The sequence below is a fragment of the Staurois parvus genome, unplaced genomic scaffold (genome assembly GCF_062004578.1).
Source record: "Staurois parvus isolate SC_StPar_1 unplaced genomic scaffold, SC_StPar_1.0 ptg000202l, whole genome shotgun sequence".
In the NCBI taxonomy this organism is placed as follows: Eukaryota; Metazoa; Chordata; class Amphibia; order Anura; family Ranidae; genus Staurois; species Staurois parvus.
The window spans coordinates 4,128,336-4,149,051 of NW_028317998.1; the positions used below are offsets into that span (position 1 = coordinate 4,128,336).

The 20,716-nt window shown below is 41.3% G+C and overlaps 1 protein-coding gene across 2 annotated transcripts in view; it reads left to right on the forward strand.

The window, feature by feature from the left end:
- LOC149461455 (SWI/SNF-related matrix-associated actin-dependent regulator of chromatin subfamily A member 1) overlaps positions 1 to 20,716 on the forward strand; it is a 277,776-nt gene that overhangs the window by 81,983 nt on the left and 175,077 nt on the right. For both annotated transcript variants that reach the window (XM_089678297.1, XM_089678296.1), the window contains exon 12: positions 8,221 to 8,342. In XM_089678297.1, coding sequence (XP_089534423.1) covers positions 8,221 to 8,342 — 122 coding nt within the window. The remainder of the gene's footprint in view (positions 1 to 8,220; positions 8,343 to 20,716) is intronic.

Below are 20,716 nucleotides of genomic sequence, written 5' to 3' on the forward strand. Positions count from 1 at the left end.
CGAACAATCCTTTGTTGCAATCTTTGATCAACTTTTCCCTTACATCCACTTTCAGGGAGATCAGCTACAGTGCCGTGGGCTGAAAACTTCTTGACAATGTTGCGCACAGTGGACACAGGAACATTAAGATCTCTGGAGATGGACTTGAGATTGTCCATGCCTTTCCTCATTTTTTGTTCTCAAATCCTCAGACAGTTATTTGCTGCTCATTCTCTTCTCCATGCTCCATCTGGCACACACAGACACACAACAGAAAGATTGAGTTAATTTTTCACCATTTTAAATGGTTGTCGATGGGATTTCTATATTGTCAGCACCTGTTATTTGATACAAGTGAGTTTAATTACAAATTACACGAGCATCACAAACTTGGAATGCAATTATTTCTTACAATTTTGAGATGGTGCCATAATTTTGTCCAGTCCATTTTTGGAGTTTTGCGTGGAATGTGTCAGATTTGGATTTTTGTTTCTCCACTTTTGTGTGTCATACCAATACAAACAAAATAAATAAACATGAGAATGCCTAAACTTTTTTAATTGTAACAGTTTTCTGGGTATAGTGGTGCATTATCTGACTGAAATGCAGGGGTACCAATATTTTTGGCCATGACTGTGGGTCATGGATGCATACGTAAATTGTGTTCACACCACACTTGTGAGGTATCGCTATGAACGTTATAGTGATAGCAATAATTCTATCACCAGACCTCTAGTGTAACTCTAAACTGGTAATCTGTAAAGGTTTTTAAAGCTTTGCCCATGAATATATTAATGTACTGTAATTCATTGTTGTTCCACAGGTGTGTGCATTTTTAAAGAGTGATATGTTAGGTCTCTACTCGCTGTAACATCATATTTATATCTTACCAAAGATTTGGGTATTATTTTTTGTTTTTGTGTATTAAAATTGCTTAAAGTTGCATTTGAAAAATGCTGAGCAAATATAACGTGCCAGTAAAATACTGCAACACCCACCATTTTTTTCTCTAGGGCCGCTGCTTAAAAATAAAAATGTTTGCTGGTTCTAAGTAATTTTCTAGAAGAAAAATTGCTGATTTTTACATGTAGGGTGGACTGTCAGAATTGGACAGGGGCTGAAGTGGTTAAAGATAAGAATGGATATAAATATTTCACATTTTTATGATAAAGAAAATGGTGGTTAACAACGCTGGTTTTATAGTAGTTTCCCTATGAGCATTGCAAAGGTTCCTAGTAGCCAGCAAAAAATCCTCAGGTTAAGAACTTAAAGTAGAACTGTAGGCAAAACATTTTTTTTTTCATTTTGGATAGAGGGAAGGTTATAACCCCTTTCAGATTCTTTTCACATGTTTCCCATTGCGGAGATTTCCCTTCACTTCCTGTCCCATAGCCAAACAGGAAGAGAGAAGAAATGCCTGAAAATTTGTGAATTTCTTGGGAACCCCAAGGTCACCTAAACTAGTGTCCCCTTTGGAAGATTTCCCCACTATTACTTTTCTGAGGACAACCCAAAATTTGGGGTTTTCTTTTACTTTCACTTTCAATGATAATGGTAAACAGGACAAATAGAGTGGGTGAATCTCCCTAACAGGAGCACAGACAGCAATAAAAACTGGCAAGCATTCAAATCCCTCTCCACTCTATCCAAAACTAAAAAAAAAAGTTTTGCCTTTAGTTATATTTTAAGAACAGGTTTTTCGTGTGCATAAAAGGTTCACATGGGCAGGGTTTCCCTTTGGTATTATTAAATAATAGCACAGCTGTTGTCTTTTAGTTTTACTTTGGTGGAGAAGTACACCAGGGACTACTGCTGTCTAGCAATTTTGGACTTTTGAGCTTTTGTACATCAACAGTGTACATCTCTGCCTTGTGGTTCATATGGGGGGGGGGGGGTCTCAATGCAGTAGGCTAATGTGCAAGAACATAAGTTTAGCCCCAGTGTGGATCCACAACGAAGGAGAGTCATGCCTTATTGCAGCCACCTACACATGTACATCTTTTAACACCTCCCCAAACCTTGAGACAACCTTCAGTAATAAGCACCCACTTTACAGAATGTTTGTTGTGGTCAGATTGTTCTAACAGTTGGAGGATCTTAAAGGGGCTTGGTTACATAAAACTGGAGTCTAACATACATTTACAACACTCAGAACAATAATTTAAAAGAAATTAAACTTTTTCCATTAAATATGCTTTTCAGGCAGCAATCAGACAGCAAGGCAGTAATAACTTAGCAACCTACATCTCTTGTTCACATCAGGAGTCCCCCCTTATATCATAGATTTCTTTTACATCAAAGTTCCCTTTTAAATCAGGGTCCCCCTAATATCAGAGCCTCCTTTTATATCAGCATCTCCGCTTAGATTAGAGTGCCCATTTAGTTCAGAATCCCCCTTAGAAAAGGAGCCTTCCCCTAGATTAGATTTTCCTCTTAGATCAGAGTCCCATTAAGGGTGGGAATCGGGAGCCACGAGGCAGCAGCCAGAGTCAGGGACAGAGCTGGTAGGTGGAGCAGCTCTGCACAGAGGATATTTCATCCTACTGTGCATGCTATGTAAGCGTGTCATCAATTACTAGAACACCAACTATCCTAGCAGCCAATGACAACAAAGATGATGGCGAAGGTAGGGGAGAGGGGGGAAAAAGTGGAGAACACAGTCAGCTGCCAGGAATCCTCAATTTATAATGTGTGTGAGAACACAGTGGGCCCCATCCCCCTTGGGGCCTGTGTGCCCTAGCACCCACCCACCCAGTCACTGTGGCTGTCTGCACCAGAAAATTGCCTTATTGAGTCCTATCTCGCCCCCAGCATGCAGTACAAGCATTCACTGCATGCTGTACCACTGTGTTGCTTTGATAGGCTGGCAGGTGGGTGGGCATCATGTATGCTCCCTGGCTTTTAGACTAGTGATTGAAGCTGATCTAGTGTTGCATCCAGTAAAATGCTTGTGTGATGGTCAGGCATTTTAACTTGACCCACTAGCTTCAGTACTTTTTAACTCGCTGAACAACTATGAAGCTTAGAAGCGTCAGAGAGAATTTAGAAATCCTTATCTGTATTCTTGTTCTGAACCAGTAACTCTGAATTAAATGAACCTATATCAGCAATGGGCAAACTACGGCCCACGGGCCGTATACGGCCCGGCGGACCTTTTAATCCGGCCCGCGGAGCTAGGCTCCCGCTAGGCTCCTCTCACAGGCCGCCCTGAAGACCGATGTAGCATGAAAATCTGTCTCCTATGAGGATCTGTCCCCCTCGATGTATCTGCACATGTGCCGGAGATCGCCGATCGGCTGCTAATGCCTGAAACTGGCACATGCGCAGATACGTCGAGGGGGACAGATCTTCATAGGAGACAGATTTTCATGTTACACCGGAACGGCGCGGGAACACGGCGAGAGGAACGCGCGGAGCAAAGGTAAGTGAATTGACACAGGGGGGACTTGGGGACTTAATATGGGGGATGAATTAATATGGGGAATGAATTACTATAGGGGGGATGAATTACTATGGGGGATGAATTACTATATGGGGGATGAATTACTATGGGGGATGAATTACTATATGGAGGATGAATTACTATATGGGGGATGAATTACTATGGGGGATGAATTACTATATGGGGGGATGAATTACTATGGGGGATGAATTACTATATGGGGGATGAATTACTATGGGGGATGAATTACTATATGGGGGATGAATTACTATGGGGGATGAATTACTATATGGGGGATTAATTACTATGGGGGATGAATTACTATATGGGGGATGAATTACTATATGGGGGGTGAATTACTATGGGGGATGAATTACTATGGGGGATGAATTACTATGGGGGATGAATTACTATATGGGGGATGAATTACTAGATGGGGGATGAATTACTATATGGGGGATGAATTACGATGGGGGATAAATTACTATATGGGGGATGAATTACTATATGGGGGGTGAATTACTATGGGGGATGAATTACTATATGGGGGATGAATTACTATGGGGGATGAATTACTATGGGGGATGAATTACTATATGGGGGATGAATTACTATATGGGGGATGAATTACGATGGGGGGATGAATTACTATGGGGGATGAATTACTATATGGGGGATGAATTACTATGGGGGATGAATTACTATATGGGGGATGAATTACTATATTGGGGGTGAATTACTATGGGGGATGAATTACTATATGGGGGATGAATTACTATGGGGGATGAATTACTATATGGGGAATGAATTACTATGGGGGATGAATTACTATATGGGGGATTAATTACTATATGGGGGATTAATTACTATGGGGGATGAATTACTATATGGGGGATGAATTACTATATAGGGGATGAATTACTATGGGGGATGAATTACTATATGGGGGATGAATTACTATGGGGGATGAATTACGATATGGGGGATGAATTACTATATGGGGGATGAATTACTATACGGGGGATGAATTACTATGGGGGATGAATTACTATATGGGGGATTAATTACTATGCTTACTATGGGGGAATATTACTATACTTACTATGGATGACACATACACATCATTCATCTACTCTTGGTCCGGCCCCCGGGTCCAATATATGAACCCATTGCGGCCCTCAAGTCAAAAAGTTTGCCCACCCCTGACCTATATGATAGCAAGCAGGGGCGGATTGAAAACTCATGGGGCCCCAGGGCAATAGGGGATCATGGGGCCCCCGTATGCTTGCCCAAACTCAAAAAAGCCTATGAAAAAGGTACCAGGGGCATCTTATGGGGCCCCCTACTGACCCCGGGCCCTCAGGCAGTGCCCGAGTTTCCAAATGGTCAGTCCGCCCCTGATAGCAAGAAGGTAACTAGACTTCAACGACTTGCCGTCCGCCAATAGTACATTTGATTCTGGTGGGCGGCATCGCAAGGCACCACATCGTACCCGTAGCGGCAATGGCACGATTTTGCAACTGCTGTGTCCGGTGGACACAACGGATCACAATGCTCAGTCCCTGGCCGCTGTGAGTAGCCGGGGTATCACGTAATCACTATGACCAAGCAAAACTGTCATGAATGGCTTCCATTCATCACAGCTTGCCTACTATTGTGATGCTGTGAGTTGCCAAGAGTTATCACATGCTATTTCGAACCCTGTATCATGTTATTCACTGTAGCCAATCACAGCATCACAATAGTAAGCATGCTGTAGAGAATGAAAGCCAGTTAAAAAATTAAATACAAATATTATTTATTTCTTTAGACACTGTTACCAGTCAGTATCCCTGATCTCTGCAACACCAGTCATATGATAACGCTGCACTGCACTGGTGACAGAATGTAAAAAAGAAAATGTGAAAGAAAAAAAAACACATTTTATTTAATTTCTTCATTTTACAAAACATTGTGACAAAAAATTACAACTGTAAAACACTCGCCATGCCTCTTATTAAATACCTTGGACTGTCTACTTTAAAAAAAGGGGTCAGTTGGGGGTATGTGTACTGTCCTGACATTTTAGGGCCTCAAGAAATGAGATAGGCCATCACTACATCAGGATTGATCCATTTTTTACAAATACAGGTGAAACTCGAAAAATTAGAATATCATGCAAAAGTTCATTTATTTCACTAATGCAACTTAAAAGGTGAAACTAATATATGAGATAGACTCATTACATGCAAAGCAAGATAGTTCATAGATTTTCCTTAGAATTAGTCCCACCCAGCCATGTGCTTACCATACTGCAACCCTTATTTATTTCGATGGTTGGGCCCTTACTCACAGCCATCCATAAAAATGAGGACCCAGCCATACGAGTGGGCCTATTTTAAAGCTCAGACTGTCAGCTCTGGACAGGGCCATACAGTGCAGATCTGTTTTATGCATAGTTTTTAGTCTGGGTACTCCTGCAAATTAGAATAGGAGGGTATTTTACCAGTGAACCTTGAAGTGGCAGTTTAACATCTAATACATTTGCATTTGTATGCAAACAATGTCAGTTTTAAGTTCAAATGTTTCACATAGATCCTAGTAAGAGTCTCTTTAATGTCTAGAAGAATTAAAGTGATTGTAAAGGCAATTTTTTTTATTAAAATAAAAAAAGATATTATACTTACCTGCTGTGTGCAATGGTATTGTACAGAATGATTCCTTACCTTATCATCTGGAGTCCCCCTCTCCTCCTCCTGGAGTCTGCTCCTCCTTTCCTGTGGGTGTTCCCCCAGCAGGTTGCGTGCTGAAAGGGCATCCATGCAAGCTCCCTTCTGAGCTGGTCTGCGTTCATCCATAGACACACACAGCACTGCTCAGTCACGCCCCTCGCTCCCTCCTCACAGGATTTGACTGACAACAGCAGTAGCCTATAGCCCCTGCTGCTGCCTGTGTCTCATTTGAGACTAAGAAGTGAAGGAAGAAGAGCTGCAACTGGGACAGTGCTGGATCATGAAAGGAATCAGGTTAGTGTTTAGGGATGGGGGGAGGAAGGAACAAGTAGTAGGGAATTTTTACCTGTATTCAAACAATAAATTAGTGTTAAACTAAAATGTTACACAGATCCTAATAAGAGTCTCTTTACTGTCTAGGAGAATTAAAGTGATTGTAAAGGCAAATGTTTGTAGTTGTCAAGGTCCTACCTTTTCCCTGAGGTTATGTTACTCCATGTGCTGGCGTCCATCTTGGATTCTGCTGTGCATGATGGGAATCCTTTTATGCCTTCAGGTTTCTGTGGTCCATCCCCCAGAGGGGTGTGGCTGATGACATATAAGCCTGTGGCCCGCACATGCTCTTTGCACTTGTGTCTTTGTGTTGCTATTACTCTGTTCTGACTCTCGTGACTCTCCTGGTATCTGATTCGGCTTGTGACTTGACTATTCTTTGTATTCTCCTTTGATCTGACCCTCTGTTGCTGAACCCGGCTCGTGACCTGTGATTCTCGTCTGCTGTCCTGTACTGTTTTGTCCTGTTGTTGTTGACCCCGGCTTGTCTGACTACTCTTTTGTCTCTTCCACCAGCTACACGCCATTGGCGGCGGCCATTACCGCAGCTGAGGTGTCTCGGGGGCCGCGACCTGGTTCCTGGCTGCGTCAAGTCCATCCCCACCATCAGGGGCCCTGGTGAAGGGCATCCTGGGACTTAGACTCCGCGCCCTGAGGGACTTCGGTCTGTGGGTGGTGGTTGTCGTCAGCCAGTGCGTTACATTGTTAGGCCTGCCTGTCCGTTCCTCAGCTCCTGCCCTGACAGTAGTCAATTAAAATAAAAAAGATTTTATACTTACCTGTTCTGTGAAATGGTATTGCACAGAGTGGTCCCTTACTTCCTCTTCTGGTGTTCTCTACTGGTCCTTTCCTTTCCTGCAGGTGCCGTGTGTTGACGAGTCACCTGTTTGGGCATGCTCCCTCCATGTCCATAGACACAAACTGCGGCTCAGTTATGCCCATGGTGAGCACGGGATCCAACTGACAGCAACAGAAGCCTGTGGCTTCCTCTGCTGCCTATGTCTTCTGTGAGACCAGGAATTGAAGAGAGAAGGACTGCGACTGGGACAACGCTGGATCATGAGAGGAGTCAGAGAAGTATTTAGGGATTGGAGGAGGAGTGGGGGGCACAAGTAGTTGGGAGTTTTTTACCTTAATGCAGAGAATGCTTTAAGGTAGAAAACAGAATGTGACTTTGGAGCCACTTTAAGCAATCAGGACATATTTTATTGCTCATTTCTCTTCAATTTCATTTTGATAAAGGAGATTTGCATCAGGAACCAGGCTTAATATGCAAGTATGCACTAGCTCTCTAGCCTTCTCAACTGCTCTGTACTATAACCCCACCACCACAGGCTATCAGAGCAGCAGCTTTGTTTACAGCCTTCTCTCCTTTCAAGTCATTCCTTGAAAACAGTTCACTGGTTCTTTAAACTTGCTGATCATTCAGAATTAAGCCATCTCTTCTTTTACACTAGATGGCAGTGTTGTAATATATTTTGCTAAACCCCGTCAGCTTCTATTTTGGAGATTTCGAAAATGTCTTCCAGACATTTTCCTTGTGGGCAGTGTACATATAGGATGTCTGCTTACTTTGAGATTCCTAGGGTTGCTATGTTTAATCATGTATCCATTTCCAATTCAATAACAAATCACGGATGGACACCAGAATATATTTTAGTGATTGCTTCACTGAATAAAATGTGATTACATATTTTGTGCACTGTTTGCGACAGGACATATAACAACAGCAATGTTTATATTCTTCTGTGATAGGTTCCAGGGTTCTCATTTTTAGTCAAATGACTCGACTGCTCGACATTTTGGAGGATTACTGCATGTGGCGTGGCTATGAATACTGTCGGCTAGATGGACAGACGCCACATGAAGAAAGAGAGGTAAAATCAGATACCCTTTTCCTGCAGATATACAGAGCTCGATTAAAGGATTTTACAACCCTGTTTGGCATCTTATCTGTGCTTTATACACTGTGATACCTAATGGACCAATTTACCTGTGAAGTTTCTTAAATAAGGTTTCAAAGCTGTAGAGAGATCATTTGAACATATAGAGAAATAGCATCTGTCTGCACAGTAAACATTCCTGCTTTGATTATAATTCATGTTTTTATATATATAAATATGTTCCTGCTTTGTTAATAATTTGATTATCATTAAATGCATTTCACTCCATCCACTGAAAGCTCTATATGCACTTTTGGGATACATTGACATCCAGGACCTAAAAATGGTGATCAAACATTTTTTAAGCTACATACAATTCTCAGAATCTGCAGTTATATGCACTTTCTCAACTATATTTGAAAACGTGTCTAAATAGTTATTGTATGCAGTGTCTGGTGAGAAACTAATATAGTGATTGTTTAACAAAAAAAACACTGTTATTAGCTTAAAATATAGTGCACAATATTAGCAGATGTTTGAAAGGGGTACTGGGAAATAGAGTATCTGGTCACATTAGCAATAGACTTCAACAGGGTCACTTTACAGTCGCCATAGGATGGCTCTCCAAATTGGTACCTCTATTTCCTCCTCTTTTGCCATTGGTAGGGGAACCAGGCAGGGGTGGCCCCTTTCTCTCTTCCTGTTCTCCTTAATGATAGATAGATGTGGAGCATTGTATGCAGACGACCTACTGCTTTTTTGTAAAGATCTAGGCCCCTCTGTTAGAGCGTTGCTTCATATACTAGATTAATTTGCTATTTTTCCTGGCCTTCTGGTGAATAATCTGCTGTTAGACCCCAGGACTAGAGCTACAGCGGACAGTACCCTACAGCTCCATTGGGTTTCCCAGTTCACCTACAGTTAGGTTCATATATGTTTGGACACAATTTGGCACAATTTTTGATTTTTCAGGTATTAAAACATATTCAAGCTATAGTTATATAATGGATATGGGATGAAAGTACACACTCTCAGGTTTAATTTTAGGGTATGCACATCCAAATTGGAGGAAGGGTTTAGGAATTAGAGCTCTTAAGAGTAGCCGTTCCCCCTTTTTCAAGGGACCAAAAGTAATTGGACAAATGAATATAATCATAAATACATCCAAATTGCATGTACATACCCTCAAATTAAACTTGAGTGTCCACTTTCAGCCCATATCAATTATATAACTATTGCTTGAATATGTTTTGGTAAATATATATGGACCTAACTATATTTGGGTGTTTGTGTCTCAGCCAGGGTCGCAGATTATTTTTCCTTAAATTTGAAGCCATTGTTAGAACTTTTGACAAGAAAAGCTGAGACATAAATGAATGTTCCTTTATCACTTCTGGGGCATATTAAAAACTTGCCCTCCTGAGGATTTACCCCCCTTCCTTACCAGGCCTTTGTTTGCTATTCGGTGCTGCACTATTTCAGCTGGTAATTGCATGGTCATGCAATGATGTACCCAAACAAAATTTACGTCCTTTTTTTTCACAGAAAATAGAGCTTTCTTTCGATGGTATTTGATCACCTGTGTGCTTTTTATTTTTGGCGCAATAAACAAAAAAACACCAAATTCTTTTAAAAAAAATGATATTTTTTACTTTTGGCTATAAAAATATATAGTAAACCTAAAGTTAATCATAAATTTAGGCCAAAATGTATTCTGCTACATGTTTTTGGTAAAAAAAAATCCCAAAAAGTTTATATTGATTTGTGTGATAGTATAGTATCTACAAACTATGGTATAGATAATGGAATTTACACAGCTTTTACTTTCTGACTGCCTATCACATTTCTTTAGGTGGTAAAATACCAGGACAGTACAAACTCCCCCAAAGGACCCCTTTTCGTAAAGTAGACACCCTGAGCTACCTGCTGAGAGGCATATTAAATCCATGGAAAAATTTTTTTTTTGGAAAATGACAAAAACATTTTTTTTTTTTTTATTTACACAAAGTTGTCACTTAAATGGTATATTGCTCACACAAGCCATGGGTATATGTGGAATTATACCCCAAAATACATTATGCTACTTCTACCAAGTATGGGGATATCACATGTGTGAGACTTTTTGGGAGCCTAGCCACATACAGGAGTCTGAAATCCAATGACCACTTTGAAAGCCTGAAGGTGCGTAACTTCCTCATTTCACTTCCTCACTACCTATCACAGTTTTGGAGGCCCTGAAATGCCAGGATAGAACCAACCTCCCCCCCCCATATGACCCCTTTTTGGAAAGTAGACACCCCAAGGAATTTAAAAAGAGGCATGGTGAGTATTTTACAGATCTAATTTTTTCTCACACAAGGTTTTGAAAGATAAAAAAAGAACAGAAAAAATATGTTTTTGTTTTCTTTCTTCATTTTCCAAAAACTTGTGGCAACAAACGAGATCTGAAAAATACTCACCATGCTTCTTATCATATTCCTTGGGGTGTCTAATTTCCAAAAAGGGTCATTTGTGGGGGGTTGGTGCTATCCTGGCATTTCAGGGCCTCCAAAACTGTGATAGGTAGTCAGAAAGTGTAATGAGGAAATAAAGCCCTTTAAAAGCCCGAAGGTGCTTTTTGGATTTTGGGGTCCTGTACTTGGCTAGACTGCCAAAAAGTCTCTCACATGTGGTATCTCTATACTCGGAAGAAGTAGAAGAATGTATTTTGGGGAGTAATTCCACATATATCCATGGCACGTGTGAGCAATAGATCATTCAAGTGACAATTGTGTGTAATTTTTCAAAAACTATTGACTCAACATGCCTCTTAGCAAATAGTTTGGGGTGTCTACTTTCCAAAAAGGGGTTGTTTTGGGGGGTGGGGGCATTTTATGCCCAGCATTAGAAGTTTATGCCACACATCACTCACTTTTCTAACCACCTGAAGACCAAGCCTTTTCTGACACTTTGAGAACATGAAAAAAATCTGTATTTTTTGTTAGAAAATAACTTAGAACCCCCAAACATGATATATTTTTTAAAGCAGACACCCTAGTGAATAAAATGGTGGGTGCTGCAATTTTTTATGTCACGTAGTAATTGCGCTTCGATTTTTCAAATTCAAATGTTTTGAAAAAAATACACTTTTCTTTACTTTTAATGCACAAAAACACGTAATATAGGCCATTTATTTGGTAACAAGATGATGGTATGCCGAGTAAATAGGTCCAAACATGACATGTTTTAAAACTGTGCATGTCCCGTGCAATGGCAAGAAAACTGCATGCATTTTTTTATCCATAGGCAATGCTTTATAAGCCTTTACAAGCTACCATTTTAGATTTACAGAGGTCTAGTGCTAGAATTACTTTACGTGATCTAACGTTTACGGTGATGCCTCCCATGCATGGTGCAACCGCTGTTTACATACTGGCACAGGGTCAATGCTCACGCACTCAGGTGCAGGGGGGTGAGGGTGCTTTTTTTTTCAAGTTATTTTAATTTTTTAAAATTATTTTTACACTGTCCCTATAACTTCAGTGGGCTTTGTCATATATTCTTTTTTGAGAAATATGGGGTCTATCAGATATTTCCTCTTACATTATCTAATCTCACCGAGATTGTTGTGATCAGATGCTTTCCCAATGTACAAATGGCGCTGTTTATATCCTGTGAAACTGAAGTGATTAAATGCTTGCAGCTTCTGATTTCTTAGACTGTAGAGATAATTGGCACCATTCCGGTCTCCAATCAGCTCTATGGTCAGCTGGCAGAAACACCGGCTGCATTCTCAGGTACCCCCGATGGGACGGGACTGCCTGAGCAGGCCATGGAAGGCAGTGGGGGAGGGGGGGAAATTTTCTCTCGCTGCTTGTAAAAGTAATCCTGCAGCTAATTAGCTACTAGGATTGCTTTTACGTGAAAGCTGATCGCCGGCTGAAAAAAATTATAACCACTTAAAGTTCAGTGATGTACCAGTACGTCGTTGGTCCTTGTTGGGTGTATATGCTATGTTCTTTTTTTTTTTCTTATACAGCCTGTGGGCTGAATGAAAAAGAGAAGAAATCTCTGCCAGAAAAAGTGTGACCCTGTTGCTGTCAGAATAAACAAGTCAGTGCTGCAGCTGAATGACATCCTTATTTCTAAAGCAGGCTTTTTCCCCCCTTTCTAAGATGGGTATTTACAAGCCGTTGGGAGAAGCCCCAGCGATTAGGTTGCACGGTGCCACATGCACTAATTCCAAGATTGTACAAATGTCTAAATAGTGGCACGCTTTAATAAAAATTGTCCACGTATAAGTGGTACCCCATATGGAAAAAGGATGACACCAAGTCCCAAACTTTCTTGCCACTGCTCCCCATGTAGTCTGGGCATCTGGGGGTCTCCACGTGTCTATCTTTTCCCTTGTAAATCCAAGACTTATATGTATAGCCTGTTGCCCTCTCACAGGTCTTATACATCTTGACACCATATCTGTCCCACTTGTTGGGTAGAAATTGTTTGAATGCAAAGCGACCAGAAAAATGAATGAGGGACTCATCAACGCAGATGTTTTGCTGGGCAGTATAGTCATCTGCAGATTTTTGATTAAAGTGATTTAAGAGGGGCCGAATTTTGTGGAGCCGGTCAAATTCAGGGTCACCCCAAGGACGACAGAGTGTGTTGTCATTGAAATGCATAAAACACATTATACTCTCATATCTATGCCTGGCCATGGCAGCAGAGAACATGGGCATATGATGAATCAGGTCTGTGGACCAATACAGCCGCAATTAATTTTTTTTAATGATGCCCATGTTGAGGTTAGGCCCCAAAAAAACCTTAACTTTCAGAAACCTTACTGGATTCCCATGCGAATGGTCTGGCAAGGTTTGAATTTGGGTTGGTGGCGATAAACAGTTGTGCATATGAATTACTTTGATCCACAATCAATGCATACAGATAGATCTTCTGTGAAAATCAGCTCCAAAAAATCAAGGGGAGTATTTAAATTTGTTGTTTCCACCTGAATTCTGGGTTGGGCAGTGAATGGGGGAAGTACAGGTGCTGCAGAATTTCTGTGCTACCAATCGGGATTTGCAAGCACATCCGGAAGGATACTAGGGGCTCTACGGGCCTGTGTGAAAATTCTTGGTGGCTACGGGATACCACTTGCACTCGCCACTGCACCAGCTAGTACTGCACTTATGGGACTCGTCACATCACCAAGTGATACTGCAGTGCTGGTATGTGAAAGACGAGGATGTATTAGGCTGCTGGTGCTTGCCAGCTCACCAAAAGGTAGAGCGGCACTAGTACTGGCACTCTGCTGCATATGAGAGTCATCATGCAATTGTAACATCTCAGCAACCTGGGAACGGGGTCGGGTACGCGTAATCTTAGCAGGGACATCTTGTCCATTGTCTGAGCTATCTGTCAGGGTGCCGTTGCTGTCTACAGGTTTGTATTCTGAGGCTGATTGTGTCAGTGAGTCTTTCCCTTCGCTCTCATCTGACATGCTCAGAATTCTGTAGCACTCTTCTTTAGAGTACCTTGTCATTGACATTTTGGCCACTAAATTTATAGGTACCTAGTGCGACTCACGGGAAAAAGAGCACCTGGCTGTCAGGGACTGCTTGAACCGCTACAAAACAATTTGCCATCAAGTGCTAACAGAGATTAGGCCTGATTCTGCAAACACTGCTGTTTTGTGTGTAATGTAATAAAAATTTTAAAAATCAAATTTCGTCATAAATTTAGGCCAAAATGTATTCTGCGACATGTCTTTGCTAAAAAAAATCCCAAAACGTGTAAATAAATTGGTTTATGTGAAAGTTGTAGCGTTTACAAATGGCGTTATAGATACTGGAATTTTTTTTTTTTACCAATAATGGCGGCGATTAGCGACTTATAGTGGGACTGCCGTGGGCATTCTGACACTGGGGGGAACTGACTTGGTGTCACTGACATCCCCAGTGACACCAATACAGTGATCAGTGCTAACAAAAAGCACTGACACTGTACTAATGGCACTGGGCAGGAAGTGGTGATCAAAGGGTTAACTGTGTGCTGGGAGTGTTTTAGTAGAGGGCTAGGGGGTGTGTGCTTCACTGTAAGCACACTGCTCTGGATGGCTGTGCACAGACATCCAGAGCAGTGTGCCCGAGCCGACGGGGAGGAGGACTGTTCGTAAACAAAGCAGCCCTCCTACCCGTCGGTGATTGTCGGTAATCACCGGGCGTCGGAGGGTAATCACCATCCGGGACCGGTGATTGACAGCCGCAAATGGTGGCATGGGTAGGGCATGCTCGGCTCTTGCACCTGCTACCTGGAAATGCAAAATCACATATATATACATGTGATTTTGTGCACCCGTGCCGCCCTGTAGCAGTATTTCTGCTATAGGGCAGATGGGAAGTGGTTAATCTGCTTAAAATGAAGGATCTCCCAGTATTCCTCTATTTCTTGCTACATTCACCTACAGTTGCATGAAAAAGTATGTGAACCCCTTGGGATTACGTGGAGTTTTGCATGAATGGAGCATAAAATGTGCTGTGAACTTCATCTAAGTCACAACAATAGAAGAACACAGTCTGCTAAACATAATACTACACAAACATTAGATGTTGCCATGGTTTAATTGCACATAACATGTAAACATTCACAGTGCAGGGAGGAAAAAGTATGTGAGGCCCTAGCTTAATGACTTCTCCCAGAGCTAATTGGAGCCAGGAGTGAGCCAACCTTGACTCCAATCAGTGTGATGATATTGGATGTGTTGCTGACAGCTGTCCTGCCCTTAAAAAACACACACCTGTTTTGGGTTTACTGGTTTCAAGAAGCACTGTCTGATGTGAACCATGCCTCACAGAAAAGAGCTCTCAGAAGACCTACGATCAAGAATTGTTGACTTGCATGAAGCTGGAAAGGGTAACAAAAGTATCTCCAAAAGCCTTGATGTTCATGTGTCCAAGGTAAGACAGACTGTCTAGAAATGGAGAAAGTTTAGCACTGTTGCTACTCTCCCTAGGTGTGATCGTCCTGTAAAAATGACTGCAAGAGCACTGCGCAAAATGCTGCATGAGGTAAAGAAGAATCCCAGAGTGTCAGCTAAAGACCTACAGAAATCTCTGGCACATGCTAACATTTTTGTTGACACATCTACAATAAGGAAAACATTAAACATGAATGGAGTACATGGGAGGACACCACAGAGAAAGCCATTGCTGTCCAAAAAGAGTATTGCAGCACGTTTGAAGTTTGCAAAAGAGCACCTGGATGTTCCACAGCACTACTGGCAAAATATACTGTGGACAGATGAAACCAAGATTGAGTTGTTTGGGAAGAACACACAACACTATGTGTGGAGAAAAAAAGGCACAGCACACCAACATCAAAACCTCATCCCCACTGTAAAACATGGCGGAGGGAGCATCATGGTTTGGGGCTGCTTTGCTGCCTCAGGGCCTGGACGGATTGTTGTCATTGATGGGAAAATGAATTCCAGAGTTTATCAAGACATTTTGCTGAAAAATGTACGACCATCTGTCTGCTAACTGAAGCTCCGCAGAGGATGGGTGATGCAACAGGACAATGACCCAAAGCATACAAGTAATTCAACAAAACAATGGCTGCAACAGCACAGAATACGCCTTCTGGAGTGGCCCAGTCAGAGTCCTGACGTCAACCCGATTGAAATGCTGTGACATGACCTTAAGAGAGCGATTCACACCAGACATCCCAAGAATATTGCTACACTGAAACAGTTTTGTGAAGAGGAATGGTCCAAAATTATTCAAGATCGTTGTGCAGGTCTGATCTGCAACTACAGGAAACGTTTAGTTGAGGTTATTGCTGCCAAAGGAGGGTCAACCAGTTATTAAGTCCAAAGGTTCACATACTTTTTCCTCCCTGCACTGTGAATGTTTACATGTTATGTGCAATTAAACCATGGCAACATTTAATGTTTGTGTAGTATTATGTTCAGCAGACTGTGTTCTTCTATTGTTGTGACTTAGATGACGTTCAGAGCACATTTTATGCCCAATTCATGCAAAACTCCACGTAATCCCAAGGGGTTCACCTACTTTTTTTTGCAACTGTATATGGGTCCCACGTGCCTTCTTTGATCTTGTTCATGGCCTATTTAGTTCTATCATGTGGGGCTCCTCCCCTCCCAGAATTGGGCTTAGAGTGCTTCTAGAACCATGGGGGCAAGGGGGCCTTGCTCTCCCAGATTTTTTTAACCACTTGACCTCCAGAGGATTTACCCCCCTTAATGACCAGGCCTCTTTTTGCTACTCGGCGCTGCACTAATTCAACTGATAATTGCGCGGTCATGCAACGCTGCACCCAAACAAAATTTAGGCCTTTTTTTTCACACAAATAGAGCTTTCTTTCGGTGGTATTTGATCACCTGTGCGCTTTTTATTTTTCACGCTATAAACAAAAAAAGGCCAAACATTTTAAAGAAAAACAATATTTTTTACTTTCAGCTATAAAAAATATATAGTAAACTCAAAGTTGGTTATAAATTTAGGCCAAAATGTATCCTGCTACATGTTTTTGGTAAAAAAAAATCCCAATAAGTGTATATTGATTGCTTGTGTGAAAGTTATAGCGTCTACAAACTATGGTATAGATACTGCAATTTACGCCATTTTTTTGCTATACAGCGCTGCGCTAGTTTAACGGACAATTGCGCGGTCATGCAATACGGTACATAAATGAAATTTACATTCTTTTTTTTCCCACAAATTGAGCTTTCTTTCGGTGGTATTTGATCGCCTGTGCGGTTTTTATTTTTTGCGCTTTAAAAAAAAAGTCTGACAATTTTGAGGGAAAAAAAACAATATTTTGGACTTTTTGCTATAAAACATGTCCAGTAAAAAAAAAATTTAAAAATCAAATTTAGTCATAAATTTCTGCCAATATGCATTCTGCGACATGTCTTTGCGAAAAAAAAAACCCAATACGTGTAAATTAATTGGTTTATGTGAAAGTTATAGTGTTTACAAATGGCGGGAAAGATACTGGGATTTTTAGTTTTTTTTTTATACTAATAATGGCGGCGACCAGCGACTTATGGCGGCGATCAGCGACTTATGGCGGGACTGCGGCGGACATTCTGACATTGGGGGATACTGACTTGGGGTCACTGACATCCCCAGTGACACCAATACAGTGATCAGTGCAAAAAAAAAAACACTGACACTGTACTAATGGCACTGGTTTTAAAACGTGGTTTTGCCTGACCGTGCCGCCCTGCCGCCGTATTTCTACAGTGGCTGGGCGGCATGTGGTTAAATATTATTTGGCAGGCCAGGGAGTTTTTGCGCATCGGTGGCTTCAAGGGGATGATGGGGATCCAGCTACAGTCTTAGAGGCAGGCTCCTATGAGAGTCTGTGACTCCTTCTCTATAGGGTCTCTGGGGCTAAATTTCCCCTTACTATGACAATGCAGGCCACAATTGAGGCTTGGGACTGTATCCAAACTATCTTAGCATCTGGTTCTTCCTGTTTCACTGGTCTCACCTCTTTGGTGGGATCACCAGCTTCCCCAATTTGCCACCATATCTGATCCCATCATCTGGGCCCCGAGAGGTATATTACCCTAGAAGGAGGGTTGCTACCTTTTGATGATTGGAAACTCAAATTTGAACTCCCTAATCCTTATTTCTTTTGATACCGGCAGCTCTGGCACGCCTTTATTATCCAGTTTGGGTCTACTCGCGTAGAGACTTGGCTTTCCACACTTGAGAATATACTATTAGATGACTCTGTTTAAAAAAAACATTGTCAGAATTATACAAAGAGTTGTTTTCAGTTGCTCCACCCTCGTTAACCCGTTACTGGGCAAAATGGGTAGAGGACGTTCCGGACCTAGATAGCGAGAATTTGGACGATATGTGCGGTTTCCTCTTTGCTGAATTGATTAAACTCCAGGGAAACTGGCCCACATTTATTCGCAGGTATCTGCGGAGTGCTGGCATTGTTCACACTCCCTGGATACCTTTGGAAATGTGTTTTGGTACAGCCCGGCGGTACAGGGGTTTTGGACAAAAATACTACAATTCATTACATTGGTGTAAGGCCAATTCGGTGCCAATATTTAAAAAGGGGTCAAAATCTTTACCAAGTAATTATAGACCTGTTAGTTTAACTTCTATAGTTGGGAAGATACTGGAGAGTTTAATAAAAGACCACATAGATGAATTCTTGCTGGAAAAAGATACTTTAAGCAACAGATAGCATGATTTCATGAAATACAGAAGTTGCCAAACAAATCTGATTTCTTTTTATGAGGAGGTGAACAAAACCTTGGACAGAGGGGTGGTGGTGGATGTGGTATACTTGGATTTTGTAAGTTCTCTACACACAGTGTAGAGTTATTCACCCTGAGGTCATCACAGAGGACAAGGGGGCATTCTTTACATCTGGAGGAAAAGAAATGTAATCTCCAAAACATGGAAAGGTTTATTCATAGTAAGAGCTGTGAAAATGTGGAATAGACTACCTTAAGAGTTGGTTCTGGCCAGCTCAGTGGATTGCTTTAAAAAAGGCCTGGATTCTTTCTTGGATACACAGAATATAACTGGTTACTATATATAGGTAAAGTTTGTCCAGGGAATATCTGATTGCCTCTTGGGGGGATCAGGAAAGAATGTTTTCCCTTGCAGGAGCAAATTGCATCATGCTTTGCTGTTTTTTTTGCCTTCCTCTGGATCAACTGTGGGTATAGGATTATAACTTTTGTTTATGGTTCAACTGGATGGACCTTTGCCCCGTAGTCTTCTGGGACCTGTCACATGTCCCAGAAGACTACGGGGAGGGAGGGTAGGAGGACAACTTCCAACCCAAAGGTGCCAATCCTTAATGGGGAGCGAGGGACCAGTCTTTAAAGCGGAACTTCCCCTTTTGGGTGGAGCTCCGCTTTAAGGGGCCGGACCTTCTCAGATGTCTCCTTAGTCCGAGTGAATTTTCTCCTGTTATATATTCATATATGTTTGTTTTACCTTATATCTCCCCTCACATTTAACTATGTACCATTGCCTTTCTTCTTAACCTGGACCATAGACTGGGAACATACTCTGGTTTCATTATTTTGCTGAATTTATGGCTTTTATCTTGAATTTACTGGGAATTTTGTATGTTATACGAGGTGGTATCAAAATGTTTTGAGACTAGTTTTGTGACACACCAACAAATGGCAGTACAAATCCACAACACGAGAAATTGTTCTTTTCCTGCCACCAATGTGTCAAACCACAGCAACATGTGTGATCCCTTCCCCTGCAGTCATGTACCTTACCCTGCATGTCTTTGTAAATAGCCTTTGTGCACTCCTTCTCACTGCTTCACAAGTTCTCAGTGACCATGTGGAATAAACATAATTCCATAGTGTAATCTGCATAAAATCCAAATAATAACAAAATTATGCTTACATGTGTTTTGGGATATAAATCAGCTTGTTTTCAAATAATCAAAATGGCCGCTGCGGCACATTCAGTTGCGTCTAGCGTCATATCCTACCGACGCATTTCATCATATCGGCTTCCTCATAGGCAGTGATTGCTTATGTATGTGCACCTTGGACCCTGCAAGGCCACTGCAGGTTTGTTTTTGTTATATAATTGTATTGTCTATTTTTTTAATTATTAAAAAGAAAGACTTGAGCAAGGTATGCTGTGTCAGCATGGACATATATTGCTTTTCTTGGTCATTTTAACATAATGCGGGGCAAGTGAGTTACCAATTATTGATTATAGTGAGCCAAATGGGTAAGTGCACAGAGCACTTAGGTGATTTTCTGCATTCAGTAAAATTTATGCTTCTAAGCTAGCCTTTGTGAATATTAAAAGGTATATGTCTATTTCTAAGAAAGGATTTTACTAGCACTGGATTGGTTTCATCAGAACAGAACACTTTTTCTGAATTATTCATAAATGAGTTCAATTACAATGTAGCAACACAATACAGTGAGGACTGTGGTATGGTCAATATAAGGTAAATGTCTATCTGCAAGGCACTATTTGATAAATAGAGTGCTGTGAACTTGATTAAAGGAATAAGTTATAGATCCCAGTATTCCATCAAAACATGAAGGGTAAGTCACCGGTCACACCGCTGAGATTTAAAATCATGCTATTTATGTGCAATTTCAGTGTGATTTCAGGTACGATTTCTGAGTACTTCATTGCTACTTGTGAAGATTTTCACAAGATTTCTTGCAGTTTGCAATGTAATTTCAATTATATTTTCTGTATGTGAAATCTCAACAAAACTTCAGTAATGCAATCGATAGCTACTACTACTACTTTAGAAATCGCGCTGCAGCAAATTGCACATGTTAAGTCATTGATATTCACATTTATTAGATGCAATTTCGGGTGCAATTTCAATTTGAA